The sequence below is a fragment of the Panulirus ornatus genome, chromosome 62 (assembly GCF_036320965.1).
Source record: "Panulirus ornatus isolate Po-2019 chromosome 62, ASM3632096v1, whole genome shotgun sequence".
In the NCBI taxonomy this organism is placed as follows: Eukaryota; Metazoa; Arthropoda; class Malacostraca; order Decapoda; family Palinuridae; genus Panulirus; species Panulirus ornatus.
This window is the reverse complement of record NC_092285.1, coordinates 7,267,517-7,284,210: the sequence shown is the minus strand read 5'-3', so window position 1 is coordinate 7,284,210 and position 16,694 is coordinate 7,267,517. Positions and strand designations below refer to the sequence as shown.

General features: G+C 46.0%; 1 protein-coding gene across 1 annotated transcript in view; it reads left to right on the top strand.

The window, feature by feature from the left end:
- Positions 1 to 3,307: 3,307 nt before the first annotated feature.
- Positions 3,308 to 16,694, top strand: part of Sans (SAM_USH1G_HARP domain-containing protein Sans) — a 201,120-nt gene continuing 187,733 nt past the window's right edge. The window contains exon 1 of the mRNA XM_071656087.1: positions 3,308 to 3,515. Within this exon, the coding sequence (XP_071512188.1) occupies positions 3,505 to 3,515 (11 nt within the window). The 5' untranslated portion in view covers positions 3,308 to 3,504. The remainder of the gene's footprint in view (positions 3,516 to 16,694) is intronic.

Genomic DNA, 16,694 nt, shown 5'->3' with positions numbered 1-16,694 from the left:
GAAAATGTATAACAAGCTATTCATATCATACATAAAGCCAAGACCAGTACATGCTTCACACATTTGGTCACTGCACCTAAAGAAGCACAAAGAACCAACAGAGAAGATCTAAAAGATGACAACAAAGATAGTACCAGAATTAAGAAAGCTAAGTTACAGGGTGTGATATCAATAAGTTTCATTTCTTGTTTGATATTACTGCGTTCTCACAGTATGATACGCGTTGCTTTTCGAACTTGACTTTTGTTTACATAGCAGGAGCCTTCAAGGAGATGGCGACACAAAAAGAGTCATGTAAGTTAATTTACTTTATGTTAAGAATGATATGATATATACTTTAGTCTTTTACTTTGGATTTAAGCTGAGTTAAGCTTTAAAGCAGCAGCCAAGTGTTCCTATACCAGGACACAGGGAAAGGCTGATGATGGCTTTAAATTTACCCATTTTGGTAGAGAGAAGAGTCAGGGACGACCGAATTACAACGAAGTAGTTTTTAAGAGATCAATTGATGTAGACAGTGAACAGTTCCAGAGATGGTGGGATAGAACATACAAAAAACATGAAAGTAAACTTTTAAAAAAAAAAAGGACAAAGGATTTTCTAGAACACGAATGGTGGATGACTGGAACAAGATGGCTGAGGATTTAGGTGGTGCAGACAGCCACCATAAATGTTCATGGTTGTATGATAAAAGATGGGGGGCGCCACCCCCACGAATGTAAAATACCCTCACTGAACAGGACAACTAGGTAATTACAACATTTTATGACCGGTGGATGTGGCCTGTATTTACAACACTATGACCGGTGGACGTGGCCTGCTTCCTGGGTGCTGCAAAAACCTCATAAGGATGGAAGGGACACCTGGTGCAGGGAGGGAGTAACATCAAACTCAACATTCAGGTAATTTTAGTCCATTAGTCAAATGTTTTTTAGATATTGGCATTGAAGTATGGCCAGATGTACAAAAGATGTTGCAGGACACGTGATCAGTTAGGTGAGGTAAGGCACCTGTCTGCTGTTTCCGCCTCTTGTGCATCAATGTTGAGTCAGGTATAGCCTGACTGGCTCGGTTAGCTTCAGGTTTGGCTGTGTTAGCTGTGCAACCTCATTAGTGACGTGAGCAAGCTAGGTTAGCTTCAGGTTTGGCTGTGTTAGCTGTGCAACCTCATTAGTGATGTGAGCAAGCTAGGGTAGCTCCAGGTTTGGCTGTGTTAGCTGTGCAACCTCATTGGTGACATGAGCAAGCTAGGTTAGCTCCTTTTTTGGCTGTGTTAGCTGTGCAACCTCATTAGTGACTGGAGCAAGCTAGGTTAGTTCCAGGTTTGGCTGTGTTAGCTGTGCAACCTCATTAGTGATGTGAGCAAGCTAGGTTAACTCCAGGTTTGGGTGTGTTAGCTGTGCAACCTCATTAGTGATGTGAGCAAGCCAGGTTAACTCCAGGTTTGGCTGTGTTAGCTGTGCAACCTCATTAGTGACGTGAGCAAGATAGGGTAGCTCCAGGTTTGGTCGTGTTAGCTGTGCAACCTCATTAGTGACGTGAGCAAGCTAGGTTAGCTCCAGGTTTGGCTGTGTTAGCTGTGCAACCTCATTGGTGACGTAAGCAAGCTAGGTTAGCTCCAGGTTTGGCTGTGTTAGCTGTGCAACCTCATTGGTGACGTGAGCAAGCTAGGTTAGCTCCAGGTTTGGCTGTGTTAGCTGTGCAACCTCATTGGTAACGTGAGTAAGCTAGGTTAACTCCAGGTTTGGCTGTGTTAGCTGTGCAACCTCATTGGTAGCGTGAGCAAGCTAGGGTAGCTCCAGGTTTGGCTGTGTTAGCTGTGCAACCTCATTAGTGACGTGAGCAAGCTAGGTTACTCCAGGTTGGCTGTGTACCTCATTGGTGAAACGTGAGTAAGCTAGGTTAACCCAGGTTTTGGCTGTACTGTGCCTTAGCTGGTGCAACCTCATTGGTGACGTGAGCAAGCTAGGTTAGCTCCAGGTTTGGCTGTGTTAGCTGTGCAACCTCATTGGTGACGTGAGCAAGCTAGGTTAACTCCAGGTTTGGCTGTGTTAGTTGTGCAACCTCATTAGTGACGTGAGCAAGCTAGGTTAGCTCCAGGTTTGGCTGTGTTAGCTGTGCAACCTCATTAGTGATGTGAGCAAGCTAGGTTAGCTCCAGGTTTGGCTGTGTTAGCTGTGCAACCTCATTAGTGACGTGAGCAAGCTAGGTTAGCTCCAGGTTTGGCTGTGTTAGCTGTGCAACCTCATTAGTGATGTGAGCAAGCTAGGTTAACTCCAGGTTTGGCTGTGTTAGCTGTGCAACCTCATTAGTGATGTGAGCAAGCTAGGTTAGCTCCAGGTTTGGCTGTGTTAGCTGTGCAACCTCATTAGTGATGTGAGCAAGCTAGGTTAACTCCAGGTTTGGCTGTGTTAGCTGTGCAACCTCATTGGTGACGTGAGCAAGCTAGGTTAGCTCCAGGTTTGGCTGTGTTAGTTGTGCAACCTCATTGGTAACGTGAGCAAGCTAGGTTAACTCCAGGTTTGGCTGTGTTAGCTGTGCAACCTCATTAGTGACGTGAGCAAGCTAGGTTAGCTCCAGGTTTGGCTGTGTTGGCTGTGCAACCTCATTAGTGACGGGACCAAGCTAGGTTATTAAGGTGCACCACTGGTTGTGCCAACCATACAGCCACGACGGTAGCTACCATCTGGGGTAGGATGGGTCTGGCTAGACCAAGGGTTCGAAATCAGAGATTTTACTTTTAGATTTATAATATGTCCGCTAGACATGTGCTGGCCGAGCGTACCCAGGTACAGTCTTGTAAAAACCTTTCTGACTATTAGTATGCGGTAGGCTTACTGTATATATATATATATATATATATATATATATATATATATATATATATATATTATCCCTGGGGATAGGGGAGAAAGAATACTTGCCACGTATTCCCTGCGTGTCGTAGAAGGTGACTAAAAGAGGAGGGAGCGAGGGGCTGGAAATCCTCCCCTCATTTTTTTTTTCATTTTCCAAAAGAAGGAACAGAGAAGGGGGCCAAGTGAGGATATTCCCTCAAAGGCCCAGTTGAACGCTATCTTGCTAACACGGGAAATGGCGAATAGTATGAAAGATATATATATATATATATATATATATATATATATATATATATATATATATATATAATGCTATTCAGTATAGTTTGTACAAAACCACACTCGCGAAATTTACGCTAAATGTTAGCGATATCGAATTTTTTTTTTTCCCGCGCGAATTTAGCGAAATTCCGAGACCAAAGGTTTGGCAAGAGTTAGTGGGCGTCTGTCTGGCCAGGTGGGAAGATTGGCAGATATTCCTGTGACTCAACCCATAATATTGCAACAAATATTAGTAAAGCAGCTTATAGAACTTAATTATACGTCAAGCGAAACATTGGAAGAAAAAAAGAAATTCAAGTATGTTGTTTGTAAGTTGTTGGGAGCGACATGTCGGCACAATAAACAAGACCCCAATCCTCCATGTATGTTTACCAGGTGAGTGAGTATTAGGGATACACAGTCGCTTCCTCTTAAATAACTTTTCATGCCAGTTTATATATATATATATATATATATATATATATATATATATATATATATATATATATATATATATATATATAATTATACTCAATACATTCATTTTAAATGAATCATTATGCCAGCTTTTTTTTTTATATACTAAATTCATCCACTTTAAATGAATCATATATAATATGCATGTAATTATATAATTAAACAATGTTTTCAATTCCTTACTGGTTCATCAGTAAGTTTGACTGTAAAATAATCGGTAAAATGATTGGTAAATCCACCATTTTTAAGCTTGGTAAATCCACCATTTTTAAGCTTGGTAAATCCACCATTTTTAAGCTTATGTTGGGCCACAGTAGAAGGGATGATTGGGGCAGGAATTATATATTGGGTCGGTTACTTAGGTAAGGTGAGGCCCAAACGTATAGCCCCAACGGTAACAAAAGCTTGGTTAGGTTAGGTCCAACGTCTAGCCCCAAAGGTAATGAAAGCTTGGCTAGGTAAGGCCCAACGTCTAGCCCCAAAGGTAATGAAAGCTTGGCTAGGTTAGGTCCAACGTCTAGCCCCAAAGGTAATGAAAGCTTAGTATGGTTAGGTCCAACGTCTAGCCCCAACGGTAACTAAAGCTTGGCTAGGTTAGGTCCAACGTCTAGCCCCAACGGTAACTAAAGCTTGGCTAGGTTAGGTCCAACGTCTAGCCCCAATGGTAATGAAAGCTTAGTATGGTTAGATGCAACGTATAGCCCCACCCAGTGGTAACGAAAGCTTGGCCAGGTTAGGTCCAACATATAGCCCTAACAGCAAGAAAAGCTTGGCTAGGTTAAGTCCAACATATACCCCTAACAGCAAGAAAAGCTTGGCTAGGTTAGGTCCAACATATAGCCCTAACAGCAAGAAAAGCTTGGCAAGGTTAGGCCCAGCTATAATAACCTTAATGGTAACGAAAGCTTTTCTAGGTTAGGCCCAACTGTCGCCCCAAAGGTAATAAAAGCTTGGCTAGGTTAAGCCAACGTATAGCTTAAATATTAACAAAAGTTTAGGTAGGTTAGATCTGATTTATAGCCCCAATAGTAACGAAAGCTTAGCTAGGTTAGGTTCTATGTATACTCTCAACGGTAAGGAAAGCTTGGCTAGGTTAGTTCCAACGTACAGCCCCAACGGTAAGGAAAGCTTGGTTAGGTCAGGTCCCCAGTGGTAAGAAAAGCTTGGCTAGGTTAGGTCCAACGTAAAATCCCAACGGTAAGGAAAGCTTGGCTAAATTAATTCGAGCATGCAGCCACAACGGTAAGGAAAGCTTGGCTAGGTTAGGTCCAACCTATAGCCCCAACGGTAGCGAAAGCTTGGCTAGGTTAGGTTGAACGAATAGCCCCAACGGTAACGAAAGCTTGGCTAGGTTAGGTCCAACCTGTAGCTTCAACGTTAACGAAAGCTTGGCTTGGTTAGGTCGAACGTGTAGCCCAAACGTTAGAGAAAGCTTGGTGAGGTTAGGTCCAACGTATAGCCCCCAACTGTAAATAAAGCTTTCCTAAATTAGGCCGAGCGTAGAGCCACACCGGTAGCGCAAGCTTAGCTGGGTTAGGTCCAACGTAAAGCCCCAACGGTAAGGAAAGCTTAGCCAACCGTATATCTCTGACGGTAACGAAAGATTAGCTAGGTTAGGTCATAGCCCCAATGCTACCGAAAGCTTAGTTTTTAGGTTAGGTTCAGGTATGGCTATGTTAACCGTTCAGCCCCCAAGCGGTAACGGAAGCTTGGCTCGGCTACGTCCTGGAATAACAATGTGTGTTGGTTATGGTGAGTTACCGTGACATCCCTCGTCGTGACATGGTTAATTCACTGCGCCATCTTCCCTTCTCACTTGAAACTAGAATTTCAAAATGTATATACGTACGTATTAGAATTCTTCATGCAATACAAATACATTTTCCTCCATGTTGGAAAGGCTCACAATTTTGCGCGTGATCAAGATATTCCTTAGAGTCCACGGGGGAAAATGAAACACGACAAGTTCCCAAGTGCACTTTCGTGTAATAATCACATCATCAGGGGAGACACAAGAGAGAGAAATATAACTGTCAGTTGATATACATCGAAGAGACGAAGCTAGGACGCCATTTGGTAAACATGTTATATTTCTCTCTTGTGTCTCCCCTGATGATGTGATTATTACACGAAAGTGCACTTGGGAACTTTTCGTGTTTCATTTCCCCCGTGGACTCATAGGAATTTCCCTCCATGTGTATATTTTATGGAAGCACAATTCATTATATTCTGAAGGTGGTTTACTCCGCTAAGAGATATACTTAGAGATATACTTAGAGATATACTTAATCGTATTTTTGGTCTGTGTTTCCATTCAGACTTTCCAAAGTAGAGCGTTACGTGTTACCGGATTCCGCCTGCTCATTCATGGTTACGCCACAGGTGGAAGTGCCGTCTCATCATTGAAGAACTACCCATTCCAAAAGGGGTTTACATTCCCCTGCTACTGGATGTAGCGCACCTCTGAGCTGCAGGGGGGAGGGGGGGACAACAGACAAGTCCTGGGTAACCCAGCTGGATAGGCCGTAGGCCTGTATAGGCTGCTAAGGAGGTACTGGCCTATCCATTCCCATTTGGCTTTGCTTGATAGATGCTTGCCTATCCAGTACCATATGGCTACGTTAGGAGGATAATCGCCTATCCAGTATCCTCGTGGGGGGAGATACTCGCCTATCCAGTACCCTCTGGTGGGGGAGATACTCGCCTATCCAGTACCCTCTGGTGGGGAGATACTCGCCTATCCAGTACCCTCTGGTGGGGGAGATACTCGCCTATCCAGTACCCTCTGGTGGGGGAGATACTCGCCTATCCAGTACCCTCTGGTGGGGGAGATACTCGCCTATCCAGTATCCTCGTGGGGGAGATACTCGCCTATCCAGTACCCTCTGGTGGGGGAGATACTCGCTACCAGTACCCTCTGGTGGGGAGATACACGCCTATCCAGTACCCTCTGGTGGGAGTTACTCGCCTATCCAGTTACCCTCTGGTGGGCAAGAATAGTCACTATCCAGTACCCTCTGGTGGGGAGATAATCGCCTATCCAGTACCCTCTAGTGGGGGAATACTCGCCTATCCAGTACCCTCTGGTGGGAGAACTCGCCTATCCAGTACCCTCTGGTGGGAGATACTCGCCTATCCAGTACCCTCTGGTGGGGGAGATACCGCCAAATCCATACCCTCGGTGGGGGAGATACTCGCCATCCAGTACCCTCTGGTGGGAGATACTCGCCTATCCAGTACCCTCTGGTGGGGGAGATACTCGCCTACCAGTACCCCTGATGGGTACCCTCTGTGGAGATACTCGCCTACCAACCCCTGTGGGAGTATCGCTACCATACCCTGTGGAATACTCGCCTATCCTACCCTCTGTGGGGAGATACCCCTATCCATCCCCTGTGGGGGATACCCCACCATACCCCTGGGGAAACTCCTTCCATACCCCTGGGAGATACTCGCCTATCCGTACCCTCTGTGAGATACCGCCTATCCAGTCCCTCTGGGGATACTCCCATCCAACCCCTGTGAATACCCTATCCACCCTCGGTGGAATACTCCTATCCAGTACCCTGGTGGAATACGCCTATCCAACCCCTGGGGAGATCTCCCTATCCAGACCCTCTGGGGGAGATACTCCCATCCAACTCGTGGAATACTCCTATCCGTACCCTCGGGGAACTCGCCTACCATACCCTCTGGAGATACTCCTATCCAGCCCCTGGGGATACGCCTATCAGTACCTCTGTGGAGATACTCGCCTATCCAACCCCTGTGGAGATCCCATCCTCCTCTGGTGGGAAACTCCATCCATACCTCTGGGAGATACTCCTCCAGTACCCTCTGGGGGGGAATACCGCTATCCAACCCTCTGGTGGGGAAATCGCCTACCATACCTCTGTGGAGATACTCGCCTATCCAGTACCCTCTGGTGGGGAGATACTCGCCTATCCAGTACCCTCTGGTGGGGGAGATACTCGCCTATCCAGTACCCTCTGGTGGGGGAGATACTCGCCTATCCAGTACCCTCTGGTGGGGAGATACTCGCCTATCCAGATACCCTCTGGTGGGGGAGATACTCGCCTATCCAGTACCCTCTGGTGGGGGAGATACTCGCCTATCCAGTACCCTCTGGTGGGGAGATACTCGCCTATCCAGTACCCTCTGGTGGGGAGATACTCGCCTATCCAGTACCCTCTGGTGGGGAGATACTCGCCTATCCAGTACCCTCTGGTGGGGAGATACTCGCCCTATCCAGTACCCTCTGGTGGGGGAGATACTCGCCTATCCAGTACCCTCTGGTGGGGAGATACTCGCCTATCCAGTACCCTCTGGTGGGGAGATACTCGCCTATCCAGTACCCTCTGGTGGGGAGATACTCGCCTATCCAGTACCCTCTGGTGGGGAGATACTCGCCTATCCAGTACCCTCTGGTGGGGAGATACTCGCCTATCCAGTACCCTCTGGTGGGGGAGATACTCGCCTATCCAGTACCCTCTGGTGGGGAGATACTCGCCTATCCAGTACCCTCTGGTGGGGAGATACTCGCCTATCCAGTACCCTCTGGTGGGGGAGATACTCGCCTATCCAGTACCCTCTGGTGGGGAGATACTCGCCTATCCAGTACCCTCTGGTGGGGGAGATACTCGCCTATCCAGTACCCTCTGGTGGGGGAGATACTCGCCTATCCAGTACCCTCTGGTGGGGAGATACTCGCCTATCCAGTACCCTCTGGTGGGGGAGATACTCGCCTATCCAGTACCCTCTGGTGGGGGAGATACTCGCCTATCCAGTACCCTCTGGTGGGGAGATACTCGCCTATCCAGTACCCTCTGGTGGGGGAGATACTCGCCTATCCAGTACCCTCTGGTGGGGGAGATACTCGCCTATCCAGTACCCTCTGGTGGGGGAGATACTCGCCTATCCAGTACCCTCTGGTGGGGGAGATACTCGCCTATCCAGTACCCTCTGGTGGGGGAGATACTCGCCTATCCAGTACCCTCTGGTGGGGGAGATACTCGCCTATCCAGTACCCTCTGGTGGGGAGATACTCGCCTATCCAGTACCCTCTGGTGGGGGAGATACTCGCCTATCCAGTACCCTCTGGTGGGGAGATACTCGCCTATCCAGTACCCTCTGGTGGGGGAGATACTCGCCTATCCAGTACCCTCTGGTGGGGAGATACTCGCCTATCCAGTACCCTCTGGTGGGGGAGATACTCGCCTATCCAGTACCCTCTGGTGGGGGAGATACTCGCCTATCCAGTACCCTCTGGTGGGGGGAGATACTCGCCTATCCAGTACCCTCTGGTGGGGGAGATACTCGCCTATCCAGTACCCTCTGGTGGGGAGATACTCGCCTATCCAGTACCCTCTGGTGGGGGAGATACTCGCCTATCCAGTACCCTCTGGTGGGGGAGATACTCGCCTATCCAGTACCCTCTGGTGGGGGAGATACTCGCCTATCCAGTACCCTCTGGTGGGGGAGATACTCGCCTATCCAGTACCCTCTGGTGGGGGAGATACTCGCCTATCCAGTACCCTCTGGTGGGGGAGATACTCGCCTATCCAGTACCCTCTGGTGGGGGAGATACTCGCCTATCCAGTACCCTCTGGTGGGGGAGATACTCGCCTATCCAGTACCCTCTGGTGGGGGAGATACTCGCCTATCCAGTACCCTCTGGTGGGGGAGATACTCGCCTATCCAGTACCCTCTGGTGGGGAGATACTCGCCTATCCAGTACCCTCTGGTGGGGAGATACTCGCCTATCCAGTACCCTCTGGTGGGGAGATACTCGCCTATCCAGTACCCTCTGGTGGGGGAGATACTCGCCTATCCAGTACCCTCTGGTGGGGGAGATACTCGCCTATCCAGTACCCTCTGGTGGGGGAGATACTCGCCTATCCAGTACCCTCTGGTGGGGAGATACTCGCCTATCCAGTACCCTCTGGTGGGGGAGATACTCGCCTATCCAGTACCCTCTGGTGGGGGAGATACTCGCCTATCCAGTACCCTCTGGTGGGGAGATACTCGCCTATCCAGTACCCTCTGGTGGGGGAGATACTCGCCTATCCAGTACCCTCTGGTGGGGGAGATACTCGCCTATCCAGTACCCTCTGGTGGGGAGATACTCGCCTATCCAGTACCCTCTGGTGGGGAGATACTCGCCTATCCAGTACCCTCTGGTGGGGGAGATACTCGCCTATCCAGTACCCTCTGGTGGGGGAGATACTCGCCTATCCAGTACCCTCTGGTGGGGAGATACTCGCCTATCCAGTACCCTCTGGTGGGGAGATACTCGCCTATCCAGTACCCTCTGGTGGGGAGATACTCGCCTATCCAGTACCCTCTGGTGGGGGAGATACTCGCCTATCCAGTACCCTCTGGTGGGGAGATACTCGCCTATCCAGTACCCTCTGGTGGGGGAGATACTCGCCTATCCAGTACCCTCTGGTGGGGGAGATACTCGCCTATCCAGTACCCTCTGGTGGGGAGATACTCGCCTATCCAGTACCCTCTGGTGGGGGAGATACTCGCCTATCCAGTACCCTCTGGTGGGGGAGATACTCGCCTATCCAGTACCCTCTGGTGGGGGAGATACTCGCCTATCCAGTACCCTCTGGTGGGGGAGATACTCGCCTATCCAGTACCCTCTGGTGGGGGAGATACTCGCCTATCCAGTACCCTCTGGTGGGGAGATACTCGCCTATCCAGTACCCTCTGTTGGGGAGATACTCGCCTATCCAGTACCCTCTGGTGGGGGAGATACTCGCCTATCCAGTACCCTCTGGTGGGGGAGATACTCGCCTATCCAGTACCCTCTGGTGGGGGAGATACTCGCCTATCCAGTACCCTCTGGTGGGGAGATACTCGCCTATCCAGTACCCTCTGGTGGGGAGATACTCGCCTATCCAGTACCCTCTGGTGGGGGAGATACTCGCCTATCCAGTACCCTCTGGTGGGGGAGATACTCGCCTATCCAGTACCCTCTGGTGGGGAGATACTCGCCTATCCAGTACCCTCTGGTGGGGGAGATACTCGCCTATCCAGTACCCTCTGGTGGGGAGATACTCGCCTATCCAGTACCCTCTGGTGGGGAGATACTCGCCTATCCAGTACCCTCTGTTGGGGAGATACTCGCCTATCCAGTACCCTCTGGTGGGGAGATACTCGCCTATCCAGTACCCTCTGGTGGGGGAGATACTCGCCTATCCAGTACCCTCTGGTGGGGAGATACTCGCCTATCCAGTACCCTCTGGTGGGGAGATACTCGCCTGTCCAGTACCCTCTGGTGGGGGAGATACTCGCCTATCCAGTACCCTTTGGTGGGGGAGATACTCGCCTATCCAGTACCCTCTGGTGGGGAAGATACTCGCCTATCCAGTACCCTCTGGTGGGGAGATACTCGCCTATCCAGTACCCTCTGGTGGGGAGATACTCGCCTATCCAGTACCCTCTGGTGAGGGAGATACTCGCCTATCCAGTACCCTCTGGTGGGGGAGATACTCGCCTATCCAGTACCCTCTGGTGGGGAGGATACTCGCCTATCCAGTACCCTCTGGTGGGGGAGATACTCGCCTATCCAGTACCCTCTGGTGGGGAAGATACTCGCCTATCCAGTACCCTCTGGTGGGGAAGATACTCGCCTATCCAGTACCCTCTGGTGGGGAGATACTCGCCTATCCAGTACCCTCTGGTGGGGAGATACTCGCCTATCCAGTACCCTCTGGTGGGGAAGATACTCGCCTATCCAGTACCCTCTGGTGGGGAGATACTCGCCTATCCAGTACCCTCTGGTGGGGGAGATACTCGCCTATCCAGTACCCTCTGGTGGGGGAGATACTCGCCTATCCAGTACCCTCTGGTGGGGAGATACTCGCCTATCCAGTACCCTCTGGTGGGGAAGATACTCGCCTATCCAGTACCCTCTGGTGGGGGAGATACTCGCCTATCCAGTACCCTCTGGTGGTTGAGATACTCGCCTATCCAGTACCCTCTGGTGGGGGAGATACTCGCCTATCCAGTACCCTCTGGTGGGGGAGATACTCGCCTATCCAGTACCCTCTGGTGGGGAGATACTCGCCTATCCAGTACCCTCAGGTGGTTGAGATACTCGCCTATCCAGTACCCTCTGGTGGGGGAGATACTCGCCTATCCAGTACCCTCTGGTGGGGAAGATACTCGCCTATCCAGTACCCTCTGGTGGGGAGATACTCGCCTATCCAGTACCCTCAGGTGGTTGAGATACTCGCCTATCCAGTACCCTCTGGTGGGGGAGATACTCGCCTATCCAGTACCCTCTGGTGGGGAGATACTCGCCTATCCAGTACCCTCTGGTGGGGGAGATACTCGCCTATCCAGTACCCTCTGGTGGGGAAGATACTCGCCTATCCAGTACCCTCTGGTGGGGAGATACTCGCCTATCCAGTACCCTCAGGTGGTTGAGATACTCGCCTATCCAGTACCCTCTGGTGGGGGAGATACTCGCCTATCCAGTACCCTCTGGTGGGGAGATACTCGCCTATCCAGTACCCTCTGGTGGGGAGATACCCGCCTATCCAGTACCCTCTGGTGGGGAGATACTCGCCTATCCAGTACCCTCTGGTGGGGAGATACTCCCCTATCCAGTACCCTCTGGTGGGGAGATACTCGCCTATCCAGTACCCTCTGGTGGGGGAGATACTCCCCTATCCAGTACCCTCTGGTGGGGAGATACTCCCCTATCCAGTACCCTCTGGTGGGGAGATACTCGCCTATCCAGTACCCTCTGGTGGGGGAGACACTCGCCTATCCAGTACCCTCTGGTGGGGAGATACTCGCCTATCCAGTACCCTCTGGTTGGGGAGATACTCGCCTATCCAGTACCCTCTGGTGGGGAGATACCTATCCAGTACCCTCTGGTGGGGGGAGATACTCACCTATCCAGTGCCCTCTGGTGGGCGAGATACTCGCCTATCCAGTACCCTCTGGTGGGCGAGATACTCACCTATCCAGTACCCTCTGGTGGGCGAGATACTCACCTATCCAGTACCATGTTTGGCGGGAAGATGGGGTGAATGGTGTTGGATAGGAGTGAGTGAGTGAGTGAGTGGGGTTACGTCCCTCAGGCCAGGCGAGGGAGGTCGTATATAAAGCAACATTCTTGCCAGACGCCTCGCCTCCCACTCGATGTATATTTAGCTTATCCTCTCCTCTCTCTCTCTCTCTCTCTCTCTCTCTCTCTCTCTCTCTCTCTCACCATAGCTGAGCGCTCCCACCCACCGTCACTTACAGGTAAGTCATCATATTTGGCAAGGTATAAACCACCTCCTCCTCTCGCTGCTCCACCACCAAATCCTCATTAAATGTTTCGCCTCTCTGGAAATAGCGACAATTTTGTATGTGTGTGTGTGTGTGTGTGTGTGGGGTTCAAGGAACCCATATGTAAAAGATCATGTATATTGTGTATTCATTATTGTTGTTATTATTATTATTATTATTATTATTATTATTATTATTATTATTATTATTATTGTTATTATTATTATTATTGTTATTATTATTATTGTTATTATTATAATTATTATTATTAATATTATCATTGTTATTATTATTATTAATATTATTATTATTATTATTATTATTATTATTATTATTAGTATTAGTATTATTAGTATTATTATTGTTGTTATTATTATTATTATATTATTATTATTATTATTATTATTATTATTATTATTATCAATATTATTATTATTATTATTATTGTTTTTGTTATTGTATTTGATCGCCGTTTCCAGCGTCAGCGAGGTAGCGCCAGGAATCAGACGAAGAACGGACCATCCGCCCCCTACCCCACCTTGTGACTCACTTCTGCTTCCATGGTTCCATTCCCTGCTAAGTCCACTCCCAGATACATAAAACACTTACTTTCTTCCAATTTTTCTCCAGTCAAACTTACCTCCCAATTGACTTGACCCTCAACCCTACTGTACCTAATAACCTTGCTCTTATTCACATTTACTCTCAACTTTCTTCTTTCACACACTTTACCAAACTCAGTCACCAGCTTCTGCAGTTTCTCACATGAATCAGCCACCAGCGCTGTATCATCAGCGAACAACAACTGACTCACTTCCCAAGCTCTCTCATCCCGAACAGACTGTATACTTGCCCCTCTCTCCAAAACTCTTGCATTCACCTTCCTAACAACCCCATCCATAAACAAATTAAACAACCATGGAGACATCACACACCCCTGCCGCAAACCTACATTCACTGAGAACCAATCACTTTCCTCTCTTCCTACACGTACACATGCCTTACATCCTCGATAAAAACTTTTCACTGCTTCTAACAACTTTCCTCCCACACCATATATTCTTAATACCTTCCACAGAGCATCTCTATCATCTCTATCATATGCCGTCTCCAGATCCACAAATGCTACATATAAATCCATCTGTTTTTATTTCTCACATACATTCTTCAAAGCAAACACCTGATCCACACATCTTTTATAATTTTCATTTTAATTCATACATATTCGCCCTTTCCCGCCTTAGCGAGATAGCGTTAAGACCTAAGGACTGAACTTAGCCCTCTTTCCTGTTCCTTTTCGTTTGGAAAAATAAAAACGAGAGGGGAGGATATCCAGCCCCCCGCTCCCTCCTCTTTTAGTCGCCTTCCACGACACGCAGGGAATACGTGGCAAGTATTCTTTCTCCCCTATCCCCAGGGATATATATATATATATATATATATATATATATATATATATATATATATATATATATATATATATATATATAAAGAAGGAACAGAGAAGGGGGCCAGGTGAGGATATTCCCTCAAAGGCCCAGTCCTCTGTTCTTAATGCTACCTCGCTAATGCGGGAAATGGCGAATGGTATGAAAGAAAGATATATAGATAGATAGATAGATAGATAGATAGATAATTTCAGTTGTTTGGAATAGCCCTTTTTACTCGTGTCTCTAAAGCAGAAAACATAACTCATTTCACTCGTATTATTTTGAATATTATTTACTAAAGTTATGTTAATTTACCACTTGATAAAATTGTGAATTATAGATATTTGAAATGTAATATATATGTTTCCTCCATCGTGGGGGGATGCCAGATGTCTCCTGTCCTGGCTGATGTAAAATGCTGTTCGTGATTGGAATATATATTTTACCCTCCACTGCATGAACCCAGGAAGTAAGTGAGGAAAGAGATGTTGCAATTGCAAGCCTTGGCCAGCGTCGCTTCAATAGTGGCAACAACTAGTTAAGTAACAACTTGGTTTTTCAAATGGGTTTTGGGGTAAATTTTTTTCCGTTTGGTTGAGATTTTTAGATTTTTTTGTATGCGATGTTTAAATGCAGTATTATCCATGTACTTCGCAATTCTCTTTGTCTCATCCATTCATTTATGAATTAATCGACTTGAGCAATAATGATAATAGAAACACTAATAATAGAAAAAATCATTGCAGTTTTGGAAATCCGTCAAAATTTCGGTAAAAAGAAATTTATATTTTGTCCAAAGTTGTGACAGAGAGACAGTGGATATTTTCCAGTTAATTCTGAAAAGCTTTATTGTAACATATTTATTTGTGGGGATGGAGATGAATTTCAAAATTAGATGCGCCATATTATAATATTTCCATACTAGATGCGCCATATTATAATATTTCCATATTAGATGCGCCATATTATAATATTTCCATACTAGATGCGCCATATTATAATATTTCCATACTAGATGCGCCATATTATAATATTTCCATATTAGATGCGCCATATATAATATTTCCATATTAGATGCGCCATATTATAATATTTCCATATTAGATGCGCCATATTATAATATTTCCATATTAGATGCGCCATATTATAATATTTCCATATTAGATGCGCCATATTATAATATTTCCATACTAGATGCGCCATATTATAATATTTCCATACTAGATGCGCCATATTATAATATTTCCATACTAGATGCGCCATATTATAATATTTCCATACTAGATGCGCCATATTATAATATTTCCATACTAGATGGCGCCATATTATAATATTTCCATACTAGATGCGCCATATTATAATATTTCCATACTAGATGCGCCATATTATAAATTTCCATACTAGATGCGCCATATTATAATATTTCCATACTAGATGCGCCATATTATAATATTTTCCATACTAGATGCGCCATATATAATATTTCCATACTAGATGCGCCATATTATAATATTTCCATACTAGATGCGCCATATTATAATATTTACCATACTAGATGCGCCATATTATAATATTTCCATACTAGATGCGCCATATTAAATATTTCCATACTAGATGCGCCATTATTATAATATTTCCATACTAGATGCGCCATATTAAAATTTCCATACTAGATGCGCCATATTATAATATTTTCCATACTAGATGCGCCATAATTATAATATTTCCATATAGATGCGCCATATTATAATATTTCCATACTAGATGCGCCATATTATAATATTTCCATACTAGATGCGCCATATTATAATATTTCCATACTAAAAAAAAAAAAAAAAAAAAAAAAAAAAAAAAAAAAAAAAAAAAAAAAAAAAAAAAAAAAAAAAAAAAAAAAAAAAAAAAAAAAAAAAAAAAAAAAAAAAAAAAAATTTTTTTTTTTTTTTTTTTTTTTTTTTTTTTTTTTTTTTTTTTTTTTTTTTTTTTTTTTTTTTTTTTTTTTTTTTTTTTTTTTTTTTTTTTTTTTTTTTTTTTGCGCCATATTTATATTTTCCATACTAGATGCGCCAATTATAATATTTCCATACTAGATGCCATATTATATATTTCCATACTAGATGCGCCATATTATAATATTTCCATACTAATGGCCATATTATAATATTTCATACTAGATGCGCCATATTATAATTTTCCATACTGATGCGCCATATTATAATATTTCCATACTAGATGCGCATATTATAATATTTCCATACTAGATGCGCCATATTATAATATTTCCATACTAGATGCGCCATATTATAATATTTCCATACTAGATGCGCCATATTATAATATTTCCATACTAGATGCGCCATATTATAATATTTCCATA